Source organism: Peromyscus leucopus, chromosome 7 (assembly GCF_004664715.2).
Source record: "Peromyscus leucopus breed LL Stock chromosome 7, UCI_PerLeu_2.1, whole genome shotgun sequence".
Lineage (NCBI taxonomy): Eukaryota > Metazoa > Chordata > Mammalia > Rodentia > Cricetidae > Peromyscus > Peromyscus leucopus.
The window spans coordinates 114,255,019-114,274,577 of record NC_051069.1 but is presented as its reverse complement, the minus strand read 5'-3'; the positions used below and the strand labels follow the sequence as shown (position 1 = coordinate 114,274,577).

The window sequence follows — 19,559 nt, the reverse complement described above, 5'->3', positions numbered from 1 at the left end:
CAGCATTCTGCTTGTGATGTGGTTACTATGGGTGTCTTTTGGCCAGGTTTACCATGAGACTTCAGAGAAAAAACAGCAGAAAACGAAATAAACAATTTGGCCAGAAATGAGTATGTTTAAAGTCACAGACAAAGCAAATTGGAAGAAGAGGCCACAGTTGTCAAAGAGAAGACTGCTGCTCTGGACTGAGACAACGCAGTTCTCTGATGGCACTTGGGAAGGAGGTGGTGAGCTGTCACCCGCTGAAGGCTGTAAGACGGAACGTTCCTCCAGGAGATTTTACAGGGGAGCAGGACAGCCACAGTGCCCTGCTAGGGAAGGGCTGCCTAGAGAAGTGCTTGCCGAGCTGACGTGCCTCGGCACTCAGGCAGCTGCAGCACAGTGCAAGCAGGCCTGGGGACATCGCAGGCGTCAGCAGAGCTTGGCACTGTAATATGGTACTGGTTTTGCTGGTGTGCCAAGTACAAGAACTACGGAGTCAGGGCGGTTTGACCGACAGCCGTGTGTGCTGTGTATGGGGTCAGAGGACACCTCAGGTGGTGTTCTTCAGGAGCTGTCTACCTTGTTTCTTGAGACAGGAGCATGCCAAGCTGGCTCTGCTGGCTAGCCAACGAGTCCCCGGGACTGACCTATCTCTGCCAGCGCTGTGATGACAAGCAGGTGTCACCAGGCCCAACTGAGCCTTCTCCCCAGACCTCCACCGACATTTTTAAGGAAAGCTTGGGAGGCTGTCAACAAGCAGCAGTGTGAGGTTCCCCGAGGAAAGCCCTTGACAGCCTATGTGTGAAGCTATGAGAATACAGCAGCTGTGGATGGAGAGACCTTGGGGCATGTCAGCTGCTGTGGGATGGTCCTTCTGTTTGCTGTGACTACGTATTGCTCTCATTGGTTGATAATAAAGCTGTTTTGGCCTATGGCAAGGCAGGATGAGGTTAGGCAGAACAATCACAATGAGGACTCGGAGGGTGGAGTCGAGGGTAGGTGAGCCAGTCACCCAAGGAACAAGATGCCAGAGAACTGGTAAGCCATGGACTACGTGGCAATTAATTGATTAGTAGAAATGGGTTAATTTAAATGTAAGAGCTAGTTAGTAATAAGCCTGAGCCATCGGCCAAACATTTATAATTAATATAAGCTTCTGTGTGTTTATTTGGGACTAGGCGGTTGAGACAGAGAAACCCCTTCATTTACAGCCAGGAGCGTGGGGTGTCTGTTGAGAAAAGCTGCAAGCAAAGAGTGAAGCCAGACCAAGAGGATGCTACAGGGTTCACAGTTCGAAGTTTGCCTATGTTTCGGAAGAAACTGCTCAGCCGACATGAACAGTTTCCACCATGTAGTCCTGCCACGAACCAAAGCCACGCCATCACTCCCTCCTGCTCTACTGCCCTGAAATCCCTCCGATGCCACGGGCCAGAAGAAAGCCTCTCCTGCCGTGAGCTGTTTCTCTTCTGTGTTTTAGTCACAGTTCCCAGAGCCTTGGGCAGGAGCATGGCCTGCTGACATCCTGACTGGGGGCCTCTCTTTTGTGAGAGAGCAAGTTCCTATCGATGTAAGCCCTACAATGTGTGATACTTCATTACAGCAGCTCTAAGACACAAGTCTTGTGAATGTTTGCTCAAAATGGAGCCCTGCCTAGTTGAGATGTCAGGAGTGAGGGCCCGGTCCCCAGGCCATCAAAGCCCCTGCAGATGGACTAAATTACCCTCAGTAAGTCCAAGGTCTCCCTGATACCTTTCACCTATGACCTTCTTTTCGAGTGTTCAAATCAGGCCACACCTCTCCTACGGCCTCACGCCACTGAGTATGCACGTGAATTATGACAAGAGTGAGCGCAGTGTTGGAGAGGTCAAGGCTCAGGACCCACACTTCGCCCAGCACGGCCTTGCCTCTCACTGGCACCTCACAAATGTGGTGGGACAGAGGTGGTGGTTCAGGCAGATGCACAGACAGGGCTGGGAAAATGAAGTGTTTGCCAGGTTATCTTCTCAGGTGAGGCAGAGCCCCAGTGCTTACGAACACGCAGTGGGGTTGTTTTCAAACAAGAGCCCAAGAGAGCAGGCGCTACAGGAATGCCAGGGTATGGGGAAAGCCTAAGCCTAATCTTTCTGCTTGTCAAAGTAGCTCCAAGACCGCCTGGGGGAGGCACATGAGCACTAGGGGAACCAGGAATGCTAAACACAGGCTAGTCCCTTCAAAGAGAAGAAGGCTGGGAGGGGGCACAGTTAATAGCCTGGTGATGTATGTGCTGTGTGGCCAAGGCCACAGTGGACCCTCCCCCAAACCCTTATCATGAGCTAATCAATCTATAGAACCTATCTTTTTTTTTTTTTGGTTTTTCGAGACAGGGTTTCTCTGTATAGTTTTGGTGCCTGTCCTGGATCTCACTCTGTAGATCAGGCTGGCCTCGAACTTACAGAGACCCGCCTGGATCTGCCTCCTGAGTGCTGGGATTAAAGGTGTGCACCACTACCACCACCACCACCACCACCACCACCACCACCACCACCACCAGGCCTATAGAACCTATCTTTATGGAAGATGTCACACATACTTTATAAAGAGTTTCCATGCAGTCATGTCTTAAGCTTTATTGTGCACACAGGACTGAGTTAATTACCACCAGGAAAATTTTCACCCAATTGTGCTATGTCTAAATATGCCTAAAATAAACTACTTGGGGGGTCAGATCCCAAAGTTTGAACCAACACCAGCTACTGAGTCATGCTGAACTGAACTACCTTCTTGCCTCCCATGGGTCATTACTCTGCTGGCCATGGCGGTCTGTGATCAGCAATGACACCCACAATAGCCACGCTACTCAGAGCCCTAGTCATAACTATAGATGACTACGCTGAGCACTGCTGTTTCTTCTAGAGGGAGTCAGAGTCGGCCTGCTCTGTGCTTCAGTCCCAAGGGCTGAGCTATGGTTGGCATCAGAGGACAGGTGCTTTGTGAGTACTGACAAGAGAAAGAATAAACAGATGGGGAGGTGGGTGGGGAGGCGTGTTGTCCCTGGTCACGCCTCTGGCACCAGACATACTCACTGTCAAAGACGATGATCCTGCCGTCCCCACCACAGGGCTGCGTGTGGTCCCCAAAGCAGACACTATTGCACTCGGTGCTGGCTGCCTCCCCGTGTTTCCAGTAGTCAGGGTTGTTCCCACAGAAGCAGGCGTAGCCTGACTCCATCCCAGCAAACTGTCATGACAGAAGAAGACTGTGAGGACTTCTAAGTTGGACCAAATGCATTTTGCACTATGAGATGGCTATGAACTTAGGGGGTCTGGGGTAAATGTTATCACTTGATGTTGGGAATGTTATGGGGGTGTCAGGTCCAAAGGAGGCTAGCAGCCCCTTCCCCCCAAGCCCCAAGCAATCAGCCTTAGTTTTCCAGCCCGTCCTTTCTTCTCCTTAGTTTAAGTTGGCCAGTAGCTCCACACCACTAGTGTGTTCCCTGTCCGTGAGAATTCCTTTCTGATGTTCTCATTCCCACTACACTGAACTAAATCTTTAAGGAGGACACCATTCCATGTTTACATGGAATACTGATAAAAACAGCCAAACCTTTTATTGACTGTTTACTATGTACCAGGCGTTTTTATGTGTATGCGTGTTCTGCCTGCATGTCTGTCTGTGCATTGCATGTGTGCAGTGTCTGGAGAGGCCAGGAGAGGACATTGGATCCCTGAGACTGGAGTTATAGACAGTTCTGAACTGTCATGTGGATGCTGGGAACCAATGCCAGGTCCTCTGGAGCTTTAGCTCTCTCTCCAGTCCTCAAGAATTATTTTTTAATGTGTGTCTGTGTGTCTATCCATCTGTCCATCTGTGTGTGTGTGTCTATGTGCGCAAGTATAGGTGCCACAGAGACCAGAAGGTGGTATTAGATACCCTAATGCCTGAGTTCGGGGTGGCTGTGAGGAGCTCAACAGAGATGCCGGGACCCAAACTCCGGGCCTCTGCAAGAGCAGTCTCTCAGGTCCCGACACGCACTTTCCAGCTGAATCTCACAGCAAACTCACTTAACCCCATTTACATTCTCCTTTCATCTTTTAGGTTAATCCACCGATGGAGCACACAGTCCTGCAGGAGCCAATCCTCAGATACAGAACAAGCTGTGCCACACCAGTAGCCTTCCTGCTCTTGCTTTCTACTCCCTCCCACAGACCCTACAACTATTACCCAAGTTTCTCTACTAGTATCATTTTGTTATTTTTAGAACATAAAACAGCTTAAACAACAACAACTCAGCATGGCTGTGAAGTTCACGCACACTGGAGCATATGCCAACAGTTCACTCCTTTATTTCACCTAATACAGTTCTGTATAAATGTGGACACGGCACCAGTGGTTCATCCACTTCCAGGTTTTCATTATGATGAATACAACTGCTATAAGCAACTGTGTACAGATCTTGTGTGGATGTTAAGTTCTCACTTGTCCTGGGGAATAATTAGGGGTGAGATGGTTGGGTTTAACTTTATTAAAGAAACCACCAACCTTTCCCAGGACTAAGCTGCATCACCGACCCTGTGTGGGAGCTGACTGCTCTGGACCCTCGTCCACACCTGCCACTGTAGGTCTAGTTGACTTTAGCCACTGATGTTTGCGTGTCTGATGGTGGCTGTAGTTTGCATTAGTTGAATGACCGATGAGGATGCATATAAGTTCATTTGCCACTGATGAGTCCTCTCTGGTGATGAATTGTTTGTTTTCTTTTGCTTACTCCAAAACCTTGCTGCCTGACACTTTACTTTTGTGATCTTTAGTTTTTCACACGTTTTGGATCAAGATTGACCCTGACGGTGGGCAGCAGCCTGCCTCGGGCTGAGGCCCCAGATTTAACAAAAGGAGGAAGTGAAGTGAGCACCAGCACCAGACCGTTCTGCTTTGTGACTGTGGTACAATGTGGTACCTGCCTCAGGCTCCTGACGGCAAACCTCAAAGCATGAGCTAAAATAACTCCTCCTCCTTAAGCTTCTCTGTCACAGAGCGAGCAGTGACCATCACGGGGTCCAGACGCTATCATGCACGTGATAATCCTCCTGCTTCAGTGCTAGTTGTTGAAGACTATCTTCCTACTCTAAGATCCTGGCAATTTTGTTGAAAATCAACTAACCATCGATTTATAGACTCAGTTTTGAATTGTGAAGTCTATTCTTCTATATGTCTATTTTTATGACACTCTCACAGTAACTATTTTCTGTAGTTTAATTTAAAGTCAATCTTTGTCTAAGCTGTGATGCAAAACTAAAGACTTATTTTTCTTCACAAAGAGCTACACTGTTTCTTCAGAAGTATTTGATGACAACCCTTCACTGTTGAACTGCCTTGAGACTTTCATAAAAATCAATTGTTTGCATGTGTGTAGGTCTGTTTCTAGATGGTTCCACTGATCTACAGCAGATTTCGGAAAACCCTTTCTATAAAGGCCAGAAGTAAATACTATTTATTCTGTGGGCTATGTAGTCTCTTTCTCTACCCAGCTTCGTGGTCACACAATGAAAACAGCTACAGACGATATGTAAATGAATAGGCATGGCTCTGTTTAATAAAACTTTATTTACCCAAACAAAAAATAATAGATGGGTGGTTGGATTTGCCTGTGGGCAATTTCTGACTGGCTCCTGACTTACTCTCTTGGTGACAGCAGCTTTTCAGAGGTCTACAGGTCAGGTGAGGAAGTCTCATAAAACTGCCCTTTACCAAGATCGCTTTGGCAATCCTAAACCCTCTGTCAGGGTCAGCCATTTTTCCTTTGCATTGTTAGTCAATGATACTGCCCTGGCCTTGCTTGTCCTGGGCAAGCTTTACTACTGAGTGTTAGCTCCAGAGTAGCTTGCCATCTTTTCAAAGCTCGATTTTTTATTAGGGTTCCATGTAATTTATAGAGTAACCCGGGGCAATTACCACTTTAATAATATTCTCGTTGCCTCAGCTGTAAACCGAGGTCTGCACCATCATCTATGAGGTCTTCTTTAGTTCTCTACAGTCTTATTAGTTTCTGAATGAGCTCTTAAATCTCCTTTATTAACCTCCTCACTGTTGCTCCCAGTGTTGAGGGATGGAGGGCGTCACACATGCCAGGCACTGGGTAAAACTCTGGGCCTGTCAAGCCACCTTTACTTTTGTAAAATGGTGAGATTTTCTTTTCTAGTCTTTCTTTTTGAACAAAGGGCTTATTGAAATATACTGCAAAAGAGCATCTGGTGAGTTCCCAGAGAAGAGATATATAGTACTATTATCATTAGTATATATAGTATTACTACCATTATTTGTTTAGAAGTTTAAATTGTTAATTGTTCACTGCTAGTATATGGAAACGTATCTTTTTGTATGTGACCTTATAACTTACAACCTTGTTAAACTTATTGATTTTAGTCCCTTTTTTCGTAGGTTCCTTAGAATGTTGTATTAAATAAAAACCAGTTCTTACTTTGCAATCTATTCACCTTATTCCTTTTTTAATTTTTTAAAAATATTTATTTTTATTTCATGTGCATTGGTGTTTTGACCTTCATGTATATCTGTATGAGGGTGTTGGATTTTCTGGAACTGAAATTACAGACAGTTGTGAGCTGGGAATTGTGAGCTATGAGTTGTGGGTGCTGGGAATTGAACCCAGGTCCTCTGGAAGAGCAGCCAGTGATCTTAACCACTGAGCCATCTCCCCAGCCCTTATTCCTTTTTTAAAAAAAACCTGTATATACATATTTTCAAGACAGGGTTTCTCTGTGTAACAATCCTGGCTGTCTTCAAACTCATTTTGTAAGACCTGGCAGGCCTTGAACTCACAGAGATCTGCTTGCCTCTACCCCCGAGTGTTAGAACTAAAGGTGTCTGCCACCATTGCCCAGCTTTAAAAACCTATTTCTTTGGCATGATCCTCCAGGCCAATGAGATAAGAATGGGTATTACTGGCTGCTCATGATACTAGTTAGGAAACATGGAACCTTTCACAACAGTGTAGTGTATTAGCTGTAGATATTTTAAAATAGGTAGTTTAAATTACATCCAGGCACTATGATGCATGCCTATAATCACAGTACTTGGGAGAGGAAGGCAAGGAGGACCAGGAATTCAAGGTCAGCTTGGACTATATGAGTCTCTCTCTCTCTCTGAGTCTTTCTCTCTGAGTCTCTCTCTCTGAGTCTCTCTCTCTCTCCAACACACCCACACACACACACACACACACACACACACACACACACACACACACGTTTGTTGTAATTTGAGACAAGGTCTCAAATGTAGCTGTGGTGGGCCTATAACTTGCCATGTAGATCAGGCTGGCCTGGCCTGGCACTCATAGAGATCAGCCTGACTCTGCCTCCCTGGTGCTGGGATTAAAGGTATGTGTCATCATGCATGGTCATTGTGGGAGATTCTTAAGAGTAGGTATGCTTTCACCCAAATAGTGAGGATTTGGGATATCTGTAGAGCTTGATGGCCATTTCCTATCAATCATTACTATGACAGCTGTCATATGGAAATAATTACCTCATTTCTTCTATACTTACTAGTTTACATTCACTAATCAGGAATGTTTATCTTTTCATTCATTCATCACTGTGGAGTGGTGTGCTCTTATTTTAGTCAATAAGATGCATTTATTACTACCATTATCTGAAGCTTAAAGCATGTCAGGTTAGGTCATGGGACCTCCTTCAAGGTGGCTTTGTTCCTTTGATAAATCTGTATTAATGTTTCCATCCTACATGAGGTGTTTTGAACACATTTTGTGCTTTCTCAGAACCAGCACAACATGGGTAATATCCCCACAAGCTTCTTGGTTATCAGTGTGCAGCAACAAGGCTCCTGCTGGATGGTGATGAAGTGTATGTGTGTACATACACAGTCACTGCATGACTATATATATCATTATCTACCTCTCTATACTCAAAGCCATGAACTAACACTATCCAATCCCCTAGAACACTACCTATGGGCTTCACTTCAGTTTTTTCCAGCTTCCACGTTTATACAGCCCTGCTCCAGTAGTTGGAATACACTAGCTTTGATACATTCATTATATGCTCAAGTTCTGCACAAGCAACCAACCACGTGGTCATGGGGGTTCAGCTGCCTTGCTTATTCACCTGCCTCACATGAGCTTGAAACCCAGGCAGGGCACCCTCTTTCTTGGGCCTCATTAATGGCTTTAGACTGGCCCAGTTAGAGAAAGGGAGAGAAAACAACAGGAGAGAGAGAGGAATCGTTTTCTGTCTAATTTAACAAAAACCAGCACTACTGAACCTTAGTGATGGGGAAAAATTCCAGACAAGGAAGAGGAAGAAAAGAGAACATTTAGAGAAGAGGTAGACCTTGGCAATTTGCCAAGGAAGGGGCCCGCTGTCTTGGCTTGATTCTCTGTGGAGTCATTAACATCCTTGCTCATAACAGATCACAACTCAGTCAGAGGTCAAACAGGGGCTGCTACCCACTCCCCAGCTTTAAACTGAGTGCTGCCTTGTGCTCCTGACTCCTGAGCCCACTCTTCCTGTGTGGCTTGATAGGTGGGTTGTTCTAATTTATCTTTATCGTCTCTGTACACTGTACATTTCTTATACACTACAGAGCTGGTACCTTGAACCTCTGACTCCGACAAAAGCTGATACAGGTTTGTATGGTGAGCTTGTTGGATGTTTTACTGGTGCCAGTGAGAGGAGGTGGGTTTCCATGATCCTTGTAGCAGCCAAGGTTTCCAGGCACTAGAGACAAACAAAACAAAAGAATTTCATAACATCTGGCTGGAAACCTAAGAAGGAGATTCAGTTTGTGCCAGGTGTGCTTGTCCCACAGTGTTTACAGCCCTGAGGGACAACCCAAGCAAATGACAAGCTCTAAAACGGACCCTCTGGTGCTGTTCTCTGCCAAATGCCACACCATCTGTGAGAAAGTGTCACCTGTAGGTCCCCATTTAGCAACCTGGAGAGGTTTATTTTACTTTATCAATGTTGGTAGAAACTGGTACTGAAGAGAGCCACGGAGCATCTCTTAGGATGGAGAAGGTGGCTTTGCTTTTGGTGCATGGCAGCCATCTCCTAGCAATTCACCAAAATGACAGACAGAGAAGGAAAGAGCAGAGGATCCTGCTGTACGTTCTCTAGGCTTGTGGGAAACATGGAGGTGTCCCTTTGGCCACATACACGCAAATCTACAGGAAGAGTGATATTGTAGACACCAAGGGAATGGACGCTGTTCAAAAAATAATGACCATAAGTGTTTCTATGGCAAAACTGGAAGCATCTATGCCACTCAGCAGGCCACGGGCATCGTGATAAAGAAGCAGGTGAAGGGCAAGGTTCTCTCCAAGAGAAGTAATGTGCACACTGAACACTGAACATGTTAAGCACCAAGAGCGGAGCCAGCTTCCTGAAACTGGTGAAGACAACCAATCAGAAGAAAGGAGGCCTGGGGAAGGTACCTGTGCTCAGGGGAGCCGGGAGCACGCTTCGTGGGAACTAACGGGAAGCAGCCTGCGCTGAGGGAGCTGCTCCCTATGAATTCACAGTGTAATGTACAAGAGAGTGAAAGACCTGACTGTAAAAACAAAACAGAACAGAGAAATGGGCTGGCAAGGTGTCTCACGGCGAAAGGTGCTTTCTTGATGACCTCAGCTTGATCTCTACACAGCAGAGAGAACCAATTCCCAAAAGTTGTTCTCTGGCCTTCACACGTGTGCTGTAGCATGTTCCTCCTCCCCTCCACCCCCAAAAGAACAGTGACGCAGTCAGATCTGAACTGTTCCACGGCTCCTGGAGGAGCAGGGTGGTAAGCCCGGCACAGCACCCCCAGTGTCTGAGGTTAAAGCAGAGATGGTAAATTTGAGGGCAGTCGAGGCTACACAATGCATTTAGGCTTTGTTTCAAAAGTCAACAAACAAACAAGCAAAAAACAAAGGGGCTGGAGAGATGGCTCCATGGTTAAGAGCACCAGCTCTTCTCCCAGGGGACCCATGCTAGATTCCCAGCATCCAAAATGATGGCTCAAGACAACCTGTAACTCCAGTTCCAGGCAATCCAGACACCCTCTTCTGGCCTCTGCAGGCATCAGGCATGCACATAGTGCACATACATACATGCAGGTACACACAGAGACACAACCAAACAACCCCAAACTCCCCAAAGGAACCTAAGTTAGCATAGTACAGAGAGTATATCCATGTTTACTGTGGGATCAACCTAGATGTCCATCAACAAATGAATGAACTAAAAAATGTGATTCACAAACAATGGAGTTTTATTCAACGATAAAGGAAAAAAATTATAGCTGGGCATGGTGGTACATACCTTTAATTCCTGCATTCAGAAGGCAGAGGCAGGAGGAGCTCTGTGAATTCAAGGCCAGCCTGGTCTACATAGTGAGTTCCAGGATAGTCAAGGCTACATAGAGAAACCCCCAGTCAAAAAAACCAAACAAACAAACAAACAAAATTATTCAGCTGCACACATGAACTCCCATTAACTGTGAAAGCAAGCACAAGCCCTGTGCAAACTCAAGCCGGACCAAATCCCAGCATGGAGAAGGGGGCAGACATGAGGTCCCATTTCCAGCTGCGGAGTTACTGGCAACTGACAGCTGCTGGGGGAGGGGAGGGTGTGGCCCCTGGTGTTTGAACACACTCCAGTGGAAGACCACATATCCATGAACAGATGGGCAGCACGAACTGGACTTGATGAGAGGAAAAAGCAAAAGAAAGAGCACAAAATTGGGGGAGCGAAGGGGTGACATGGGAGGAGTTTGAAAAGGGGTGAATATGGTTTAAAATGTATGAAATCTTCAAAGAACTAATAATAATAAAAACAAAATCATAGCGTGTGGCAGTGTGTAGGCCAGAGGACTACCTTGGGTGTTGTTCCTCGGGTGCCTCTCACCAGTCTGGAACTCACCAAGCAGGCCAGGCTGTGGCCAGTGAGTGCTAGGGGTCCACCTGTCTCCCTTGTCAGCACTGAGAGAGAGATGAATGGTCCACTATGACTAGCTTTTAAAAATACTTATTTTTATTTTTAAGTATATGCATGTATGTGTGAGCTTATGTGTATCACATACACCTGCAGAGGCCATGTATTTCTTAGAAAAGAAATTACAAGTGATTGGGAGCCCCCAGATATGGGTGCTGGGAATCAAATCTGGGTCCTCTGTAAAAGCAGTAGTGATCGAAACTGCCATCTCTCCAGCCCCGAGGCCTGGCTTTTTTTTTTTTTTTTTTTTTTTACTTGAGTTCTGGGAAGTCAAACTCAGGTTCTATGACAAAGCAACCTCCACATTTTATATACATATATGTAAAAGGGGGGCTACTGGGGGGAGGAAGCAGACCAGCCGGAGGTAGACACAGGAGAGGAAGGAGAGCATAATGGGCAGTCAAAATGGCCCAAGTACATGAGATGCTTGAGTCAAGTATATGAAAGAACTTGAATTGCAACATCTTTTTGAATCCTATAACGCTACAAAAAATACAACAAACAAACAAAATGTTTCAGTCACTAGAGGGCAAACCAAACCCTCAGAAACCCCACCTTCACCTTGTACTTACACCTTTGTTCTTTTAAACAGTGAATGGGTTTCCCCAAGTCTTCTGGTGAAGACTGCTTTCTCACTGCAGGCACAAATGAAAACACACCTGCTGTCTCCCAACAGTATTTGTTACCGTTCATTTTCGGAGGGCCGGAAGAACCAAGCAGGTTTAAGAGCCAAAATGAAGGACTCAGCAGAGCTGAGACATACTTGAAGGATTCTAAGAAGCAGCCCACACTCTTGAGTTATGGCCACACTGTTACGGGTTCCTCCTCACTTCTTCCCTCCCTGGCTTCCACTGTCCTGTCGAGGCTCTCTGACTCATATCTTCCTGTAAATGCACTGGACCCACATGGATAATCCAGGATAATCTCTCCTTCCCAAGTCTTTAGCCACACTTGCAAAGCCTCCTGCCATTTAAGGTCACATTCCCACAGCGGGATTACAAAGTCTATCTTTGGGGTCATTATTCAGCCCACCACAGAGAGCATATTAATTTTTACAGCCCCATGCTGGATTGTCTGGCATAGTGAGGCAAGAGGAACATAAATATGGGTACCAACCATGGTAGCTGGCTTTCACATAGCCTCCGGGATCTGCCGTGGACTGAATACTTGTACACCACTGTGATGTAAGAAGAACTACACTTGGTTTCTACCCACTTCCTGCCACTCCTCTAACCTCAAGACTCTGGATGACTCCTTTCTAATGAGGCACCTCGTGGTGGGCTCCTGGTTAGCCTCACGGTGGGGTGGACACCAGGAAGACAAGCCACAGTCAGGAACTGGAACTTTCTGTCCCCATCTTCCAGGGAAGAGAAAGGGTAAAGATGGAGTCAATACTTGACTGTGCCTACCTGATGAAGCCTCTGTTAAAAACCACCAGAGACGGAGTCCAGGGAGTTTCTGGGGTAATTAACATCTCCATGCTGCGAAATGGCACACTCTGCAGGGACACATACTCTGAGGCTCAGAACCTTCTGGACCTTAAACCTACAAACATCTTCAACATCTTCAACCTATCACATCCTTCCTGACACACCAGAGAATGTGTTCCTCAAGTGCTGAGAGCTCCTACAGCAGATTACCAAACCCGAGGAGAAAGTCTTAGAAAGCTTTGCTTTGTAGACAAGCCTAGAGACTCACAACTTGCGACTGGCATCTGAAGCAGGGTGTGTGTGGTCCCGCAGGGCCCTGGCACTGGTATTCAGAGGCATGACAGAATTGTAAGCCATCCTGTTGGTGTCTGGAGAGTTGCAGGATTGGCTGGGAAAAACTCACCCACCTAGTATCAGAGTAAAGTCTGTGGAAATATAGGAAAACGACTGGTTATTTCCTTTTATCCCCAATTCATATGCTGAAGTCTGAATAAACAGTGGGAATGGACTGGGAGTGAGGCCCCCAGGAGGTAATTAGATGAAGTCAGGAAGAGTGAGCTCCCACAATGGGATAAGAAGAGGAGACAAGAGCCCATTCTTTCTCTGCCATGTGAGTACTCATCAGAAACACAGCCATCAGCAAGCCAGAAAGAGGGGCCGCACGGCACACTGAAGACACCAGGATGTTAACTCTGAATTTCCAGCCCACTATGTCTATGAAGCTGACTGGGCCTGAGCAATTTTGTTTAAAAAAATTATACTACTGCAGGGCATTTTAGCACTTTAATCCCAGCATTCAGGAGGGAGAAGCAGGTGCATCTCTGTGAGTTCAAGGCCACCCTGGCCTACATAATGAATGAATTCCAGGCCAGCTAGGGCTACATAGTGAGACCCTGTCTCTCCCAACCTCCATGTGCACCAAATAAAAAAAGACATATTGCCTAAAACAGACCCCTGTTCCTAAAGTTCATGCTCTATGTATGCCACCCTAGTGTTTACACCTTTTTTTGAGACAAGGTCTCAATAACACCCTGGCAGACATTAAGCTTTTAAAAATTGTAAGTATGCAAATAGGCGGAGGCAAAGGCCTGTGGCAAAGCACTGAGGGTGGGCTGGACTCCAGCCCACAGCACACATAAAACTGCATCTTGTTCAGAGCCGTGTGAGCCGTCTTCACATGAGACACTCCAGCCCTGGCAACAGCTTGACTGCAGCTCTTTACGAGACTAAGTCAGACTAGATTTCTAACTCACAGAATGTGTGACAATGTGCCACATTAAGCCACTAAATTTGGGGATATTCCTTTCCAAAGTAATAGATCACTAATATATGATACATACCAAATAAGTTCCTTGCAATTAATTCATAATGAGTCAGGGACACATCAGATTCTTAGGAACTTAGTTCTCAATCTATGTTATTAACTCAGGATTATTAGTTGAAGCCCCTTTCCAAACAGCCTACAGTTTCTTCTAGATCCAATTCTAAACCCCAACCCATAACACCAGTGAGTCTGGGATAGTATTTTCCTTTCTGTTTTAAGAGTGGGAAACAGCATGGCCCAGTTTATTGAGCTATGTCTGCCTAACCATCTTTTGAGCACATATAACATAGATGCATGTATGTGATGCACACACACAGGACACTTTCCTCCTAAACCATCTGACCAGCTTGTTTCAAGTCTGCAGGAATTGCTGGGCCACTCCAGTCCTCACATTTCCCCTGTAAGTCACGCAGTCACCCCTCTGTTCCCTTGCGTCACACATGGTTCAGATGTAACCAATGTGGCTCTCCATCCAAACTTTAAAACGAACCGTTCAGAAACAAACCAAATCTACAGTAGCAAGTGTAAACAGGAACTGGGGCAGGAGCACTCCGATCTTCAGTGGAGGCCGGCCCGAGAATGTCTGAGGTTCAGGGCTTCAACAACTGCAGGGCCAAGCAGCTGTAGCCAGGCGTCTGCGCCAAGCCGTCTTGTTAAAGAGGACTTCCATAGGAGACCTGAGCATGCACTAAGGGGTTCTTACGAAGAACTACTTGATCACGATCATCTTGAGCGTTCACTCTGACTTTTGTTTCATTTATTCCATTATGCTCATGTAAGCATGTTATTATATGTGTATATTATACACAGCCCAAGGCCCACAGTCCTAAGTGCAAAGATAGAGGCTACAGGAATACAGACAGATCCTATATCCTTATTCACAAGAGTCTGACGAGCAAATCTAGGCAGCGAGGTCCTTCAGGAAGCAGGCTGCCCTTGGCTGCGGTTCTAATCCACCGGAACCTCCTTGGTGGTCTAAGGTAATGTCCTTGCCCCACCCCCGAGCTCTACCTCTGCCACGACACTGTGCTGCCACTCCCTGGTTCTGTCTCTCTTAGACCACAGCCTCTCAAACTCTTTCTTCTCATACCCCTTTTCACCCCCCACAAAAACCTTTTCTATGACCCAGGGTATACAGGTTTATAAAATAGGGAACTGGGCAATGGCTCAGTCAATAAAGTGTTTGCCGTGTGACTGCAAGGACCTGAGTTTGATCCCCAGAATGCACATAAAATATCCATGCACACCCAAGGCTGGGGAGGTAGGGACAGGATCCCTGAGCTTCCCTGGATGGCCAGCTTAGCCTAATTGTCAAGCTGCAGGCCACTGGGAGATCCTGTCCCAAAAAAACAACTTGATGGTTCCCGAGAATAACCCCTGAGATTGTCCTCTGGCTTCAGATGCTTGCATACACACCTGCTGGGACCACAGGTGTGCATACACAGGTGCACCTGCATACACACCTGCTGGGACCACAGGTGTGCATACACAGGTACACCTGCATACACACCTGCTGGGACCACAGGTGTGCATACACAGGTGCACCTGCATACACACCTGCTGGGACCACAGGTGTGCATACACAGGTGCACCTGCATACACACCTGCTGGGACCACAGGTGTGCATACACAGGTGCACCTGCATACACACCTGCTGGGACCACAGGTGTGCATACACAGGTGCACCTGCATACACACCTGCTGGGACCACAGGTGTACATACACAGGTGCACCTGCATATACATGCAAACCAGGTAAAGAGCAAAGGTTTGCTAGTAGTAAATTATTAAAAATTTACTTTAAAACTATCCTTTGGTGTACATATACTTTAAACATCTATTAAAGACCAAAGAAAATTTGCATACACATGAAATGGATGTACTTATTTATTTTTCCATAACTAATTACATCTTGACTGAATACTTGATGCTGCAGGACATGAGCATCTTCAATTTTTCAGAATTGATTACATTTGGTTTATAATCAGTGTTAAGAACACTGTCTCACATAATAATACAAAATGGCAAAAATGTGGTGAGGGCTATTTAAAAAATTGCCAAATCCAGGTAGTGGTAGCACATGCCTTTAATCCCAGCACTTGGGAAGCAGAGGCAGGTGGATCTCTATGAATTTGAGCCCAGTTTAGTCTACAAAAAGAGTTCCAGGACAGTCAGGATTGTTAGAAAGAATAACCCTGTCTTGAAAAACAAAAACAAAACAATGAAAAAAAGAAAGAAAATGAAAAAAGAAATTGCTAGAAATTCTGTTCTAATTCCAAACCAAAATTCATTTAAAGGAGGAGAAGGTAAAAAAGAATTCATTGAACTGTGTGTGTGTGTGTGTGTGTGTGTGTGTGTGTGTGTGTGTGTATCCTTGTATGTGGAACAGAGGCAGTCTCTTTGACATTCCTCTTGAAGCACCAGTCACTGGCCCAGGGCTTGTCAATTGGCTAGTCTGGCTGGCCAATGAATCTCAGGGATCTTTGCTTCCCCGATGCTGGATCACAATGGCAAACCACCACACTTGTCATTTACAGGGGTTCTGGGGATCAAACTCAAGCTCCCACGTTTGCATGACTAATACTTTATGGGCTGATCTATCTCTCTAGCATCATAATTAATTTTTTTAAAAAATAGAACTCACATGAGCAACTCAATCAGCAACTTTTAAACTAAACATTCTAACAATATAATTCAAAGGTATATTATTTGATACATGCTGAAGAATGATAGTATGAACATATTAAATGTTTTTATTTTCCATAATCAAACCATTATGTTTCCTTAACAGTGGTTTTCAACCCGTGGGTCGTAATCCCTTTGGCAGTCAACTGACCCTTTCACAGGAGTTGCCTAAGACCATCGGAAAACACAGAGATTTACATTATGATTCATAACAATAGCAAAGCTACAGTCACGAAGCGGCAATGAAACCATTTCATGGCTGGGGTCACCACACATTAGGAACTGTATTAAGGGCTGAAGCACTGGAAAGGTTGAGGACCAGGGCTTAAGAACTGTGCACGAACAGTAAAAGCAACACACTTCACAGCATGCAATAGTCTCAAATCTCAGCTGAGCTGCTTCAGGCAGCATTAGTTGGAGTGCCATGAGGTGTGTGCAGAGGAAAGTGTACATGGTGTGTTCAGAAAGAGGCAGCAGAGAAGCCACATGATGCCACATAGGCAGGAGCTGCCAGAGGCACCGCAGACTCATTACAGGTTTCATTCTGAGTTAGCTGTAGCCACTGCACATTCAGACACCTTCTACTGTGCCAAATCTTTCACAACCCTGACATTCAGTTATAGGATCCCATATGGAGCTGTGACTTAGAGCTGGTGAGATGCTTGTGGGTAAAGCACCTGCTTCCACGCCTGACTACCTGAGTTCAATCTCTGAAACCCACGTAGTGGGAGAAGAGAACTGACTCTCACTGGTTGTCCTCTGAACACCACATGTGTGCCACAGGATGGAGACATACACGCACATGCATGCACACATCCACCACACACAAAAGTGTATAAATAAATAAACAAATGTAGTTCTGTAGAGGACTGTGACTTAGACCACTGCATTGGGCTCCTGCTCCATCTGTTTCTAGGCCTGCCCTACTTGAGGGCAGCATGCTGCCAACACAATTATCTGTACTGCCAGGCAGAAGAACAGCAGGTCCAGGGGCCTGAGGCAGGAACAGTAAGAGGTAAAATGACCAGTGACAGGGGCTGGAGAGGTGGCTCAGAGGTTAAGGGCACTAGCTGCTCTTCCCGAGGACCTGAGTTCAATTCTCAGCACCCACATGGTGGCTGACAACTTTCTGTAACTCCAGTTCCAGGGGATCTGGCGCCCTCACACAGACATACATGCAGGTAAAACATTAACACACATAAATTACAAACCTGAAGGGATGTGGCGGTGGGGGGAGGCGGGGGAGTAGCATAATGTGTGGGCCCTATATCCACCCTACAACGCTCCTGGCCACCCCAGAATAAGGCCTGGGGTTTCCTAGGTAGCCCAGCACCACCTGTATCCCCTCCCCTCCCCTCCCGTCCCATCCCTCCCTTGTCCAACAGCACAACCTCACCTCTGCTCCTCAGCCAAACTGAACTGCTTGTAAGGATCCAACTTCACCTTGCTCTTTGGATTTTTACACTTGTATTCCCTCTGCTTCGAAGACTCGACCACACTCAAGATTTCAGTCTGAGCATCATTCCCCGAGGGGATCACTTGGATGTGCCTGTCCTCCCCCCTTTCCCCAGTGGAAAGGGAGCTGTATGGCCACGCTGCAGAGTGCTACAGCAGTGTGGTGAGTTAGATTCCAAACACGGTTTCCTTCTCTCTCTCCCCCAACAACCACAGACAACCTCAGGCAAGACAAATCTTCCTCGCATCACTATGTTCCCTACAGATGCTCCGTGACTCTGAAGGATAAATAGCTGAACTGTGGAGTGAGTACTCGAGGCTCCTTCTCAGGCAGCGAACGCACACACAGCACCTGCTTACAGCTGGCTGTGATTGTGTTATCTAGAACAGCATACTAGTTCCATACAGGTTAACTCTACAACTTAAAAATACTAAATCACTGCATGAAACCTTTCCAAAAGGCACTGAAAGGGATTAAGCAAATTTAAGATTTTTTTTAACCTGCTTTAAATTTTTCTTGGTGACTTTGGGTCATCAACTGTACTTCAGCAAAATGGCCACTCCAGGGGCCTTCTTCTCCTGCTCGTGTCTGACTTTCCTGTGGAAGCTTCCCTGGTTGCTGGTCTTTCTCCTTTTCCTGAGGGCCCCCACTCTCATGACCTCTAACCTAATTACTGCCTGAAAGCCTCATCTTCAAATATTACTTGGGGGTTAAGACTCAGCATAAGAGGCTGGGTGTGATGGTGCACACCTTTAATGCCAGCCCTTGGGAGGCAGAGACAGGTGGATCTCTGTGAGTTCAAGGCCAGCCTGGACTATAGGGTGAGTTCCAGGACAGCTATGGCTACACAGTGAGACCTTGTCTCAAAACTATAAAATATAAAAAATAAAAATAAGACTCAACATAGGAAATGTCTATGGGAGGACATGTCAATTCTAAAACAGATGCTGTGGAGGCTTCTGGAACCTTGGATATGATCCCTCAGCGGGGTCTTAAGGGGGTATCTACTTACTGCTCTTGGTACCTGCGCTCTGGGCTTCACGGCTCAGAAGAAGACTAGACAGCTCATTAGAGCTGTGCTACAAAAGCAGAAGTCCCGGCATGGTGTTGCATACCTGCTGCAGCTCCTGAGGGGAAGCAGGAGCATTCTCAAGGCCAGCTTAGGCTGCACAGTGAGCTCCTGCCTCACTCTTCATCCCTGCAGGAGCCCAGGGACTGGTCCTGCTTGCTCACTCCCTGTTCTTGGCAGTAGTCTGCAGGTTCTGCTCTGCTCACCCTGTGCCCAGCAGCAGCATCTGTACACTGAGGCCTCCCCATTGCGGCCTGCATGTCTTCCTTTCTGTTTCCCTTTCCAGTCCTGGGGATGGAACCCAGGGGCTCGTGTACCACAGGCAAGCGTACTAGCACCCAGCCATCATCCCGCCCGCTAGCACCCAGCCATCATCCCGCCTCACTGCAGCCTTTCCATGCTCAGACCTTCAGTAGCAGAATGAAGAATAATTTGGGCTTCAAAGGGTTCTTGTGAGAAGAGGGTAAAGTAAATATATCCCATAAGGCTGGACAGGATGGTATATGCTGACTAAAGACAGTTATCACCAGTATGTATAGTAAGGCTTTCATTGTTCACCACACAAGAACAGAAAGTTACAATAGCATTGATTTAAAAGACGGCATCAAAAGCGGCCACTCAGAAATGTTTTT

General features: G+C 46.3%; 1 protein-coding gene across 2 annotated transcripts in view; it reads right to left on the bottom strand.

The window, feature by feature from the left end:
• The window catches only part of Kremen1 (kringle containing transmembrane protein 1), a 69,900-nt gene that overhangs the window by 12,478 nt on the left and 37,863 nt on the right, over window positions 1-19,559 (bottom strand). For both annotated transcript variants that reach the window (XM_037208101.1, XM_037208100.1), the window contains exons 4-5: window positions 8,587-8,711; window positions 3,045-3,198 (exon numbers count right to left, since the gene is read on the bottom strand). In XM_037208101.1, the coding sequence (XP_037063996.1) occupies window positions 3,045-3,198; window positions 8,587-8,711 (279 nt within the window). The remainder of the gene's footprint in view (window positions 1-3,044; window positions 3,199-8,586; window positions 8,712-19,559) is intronic.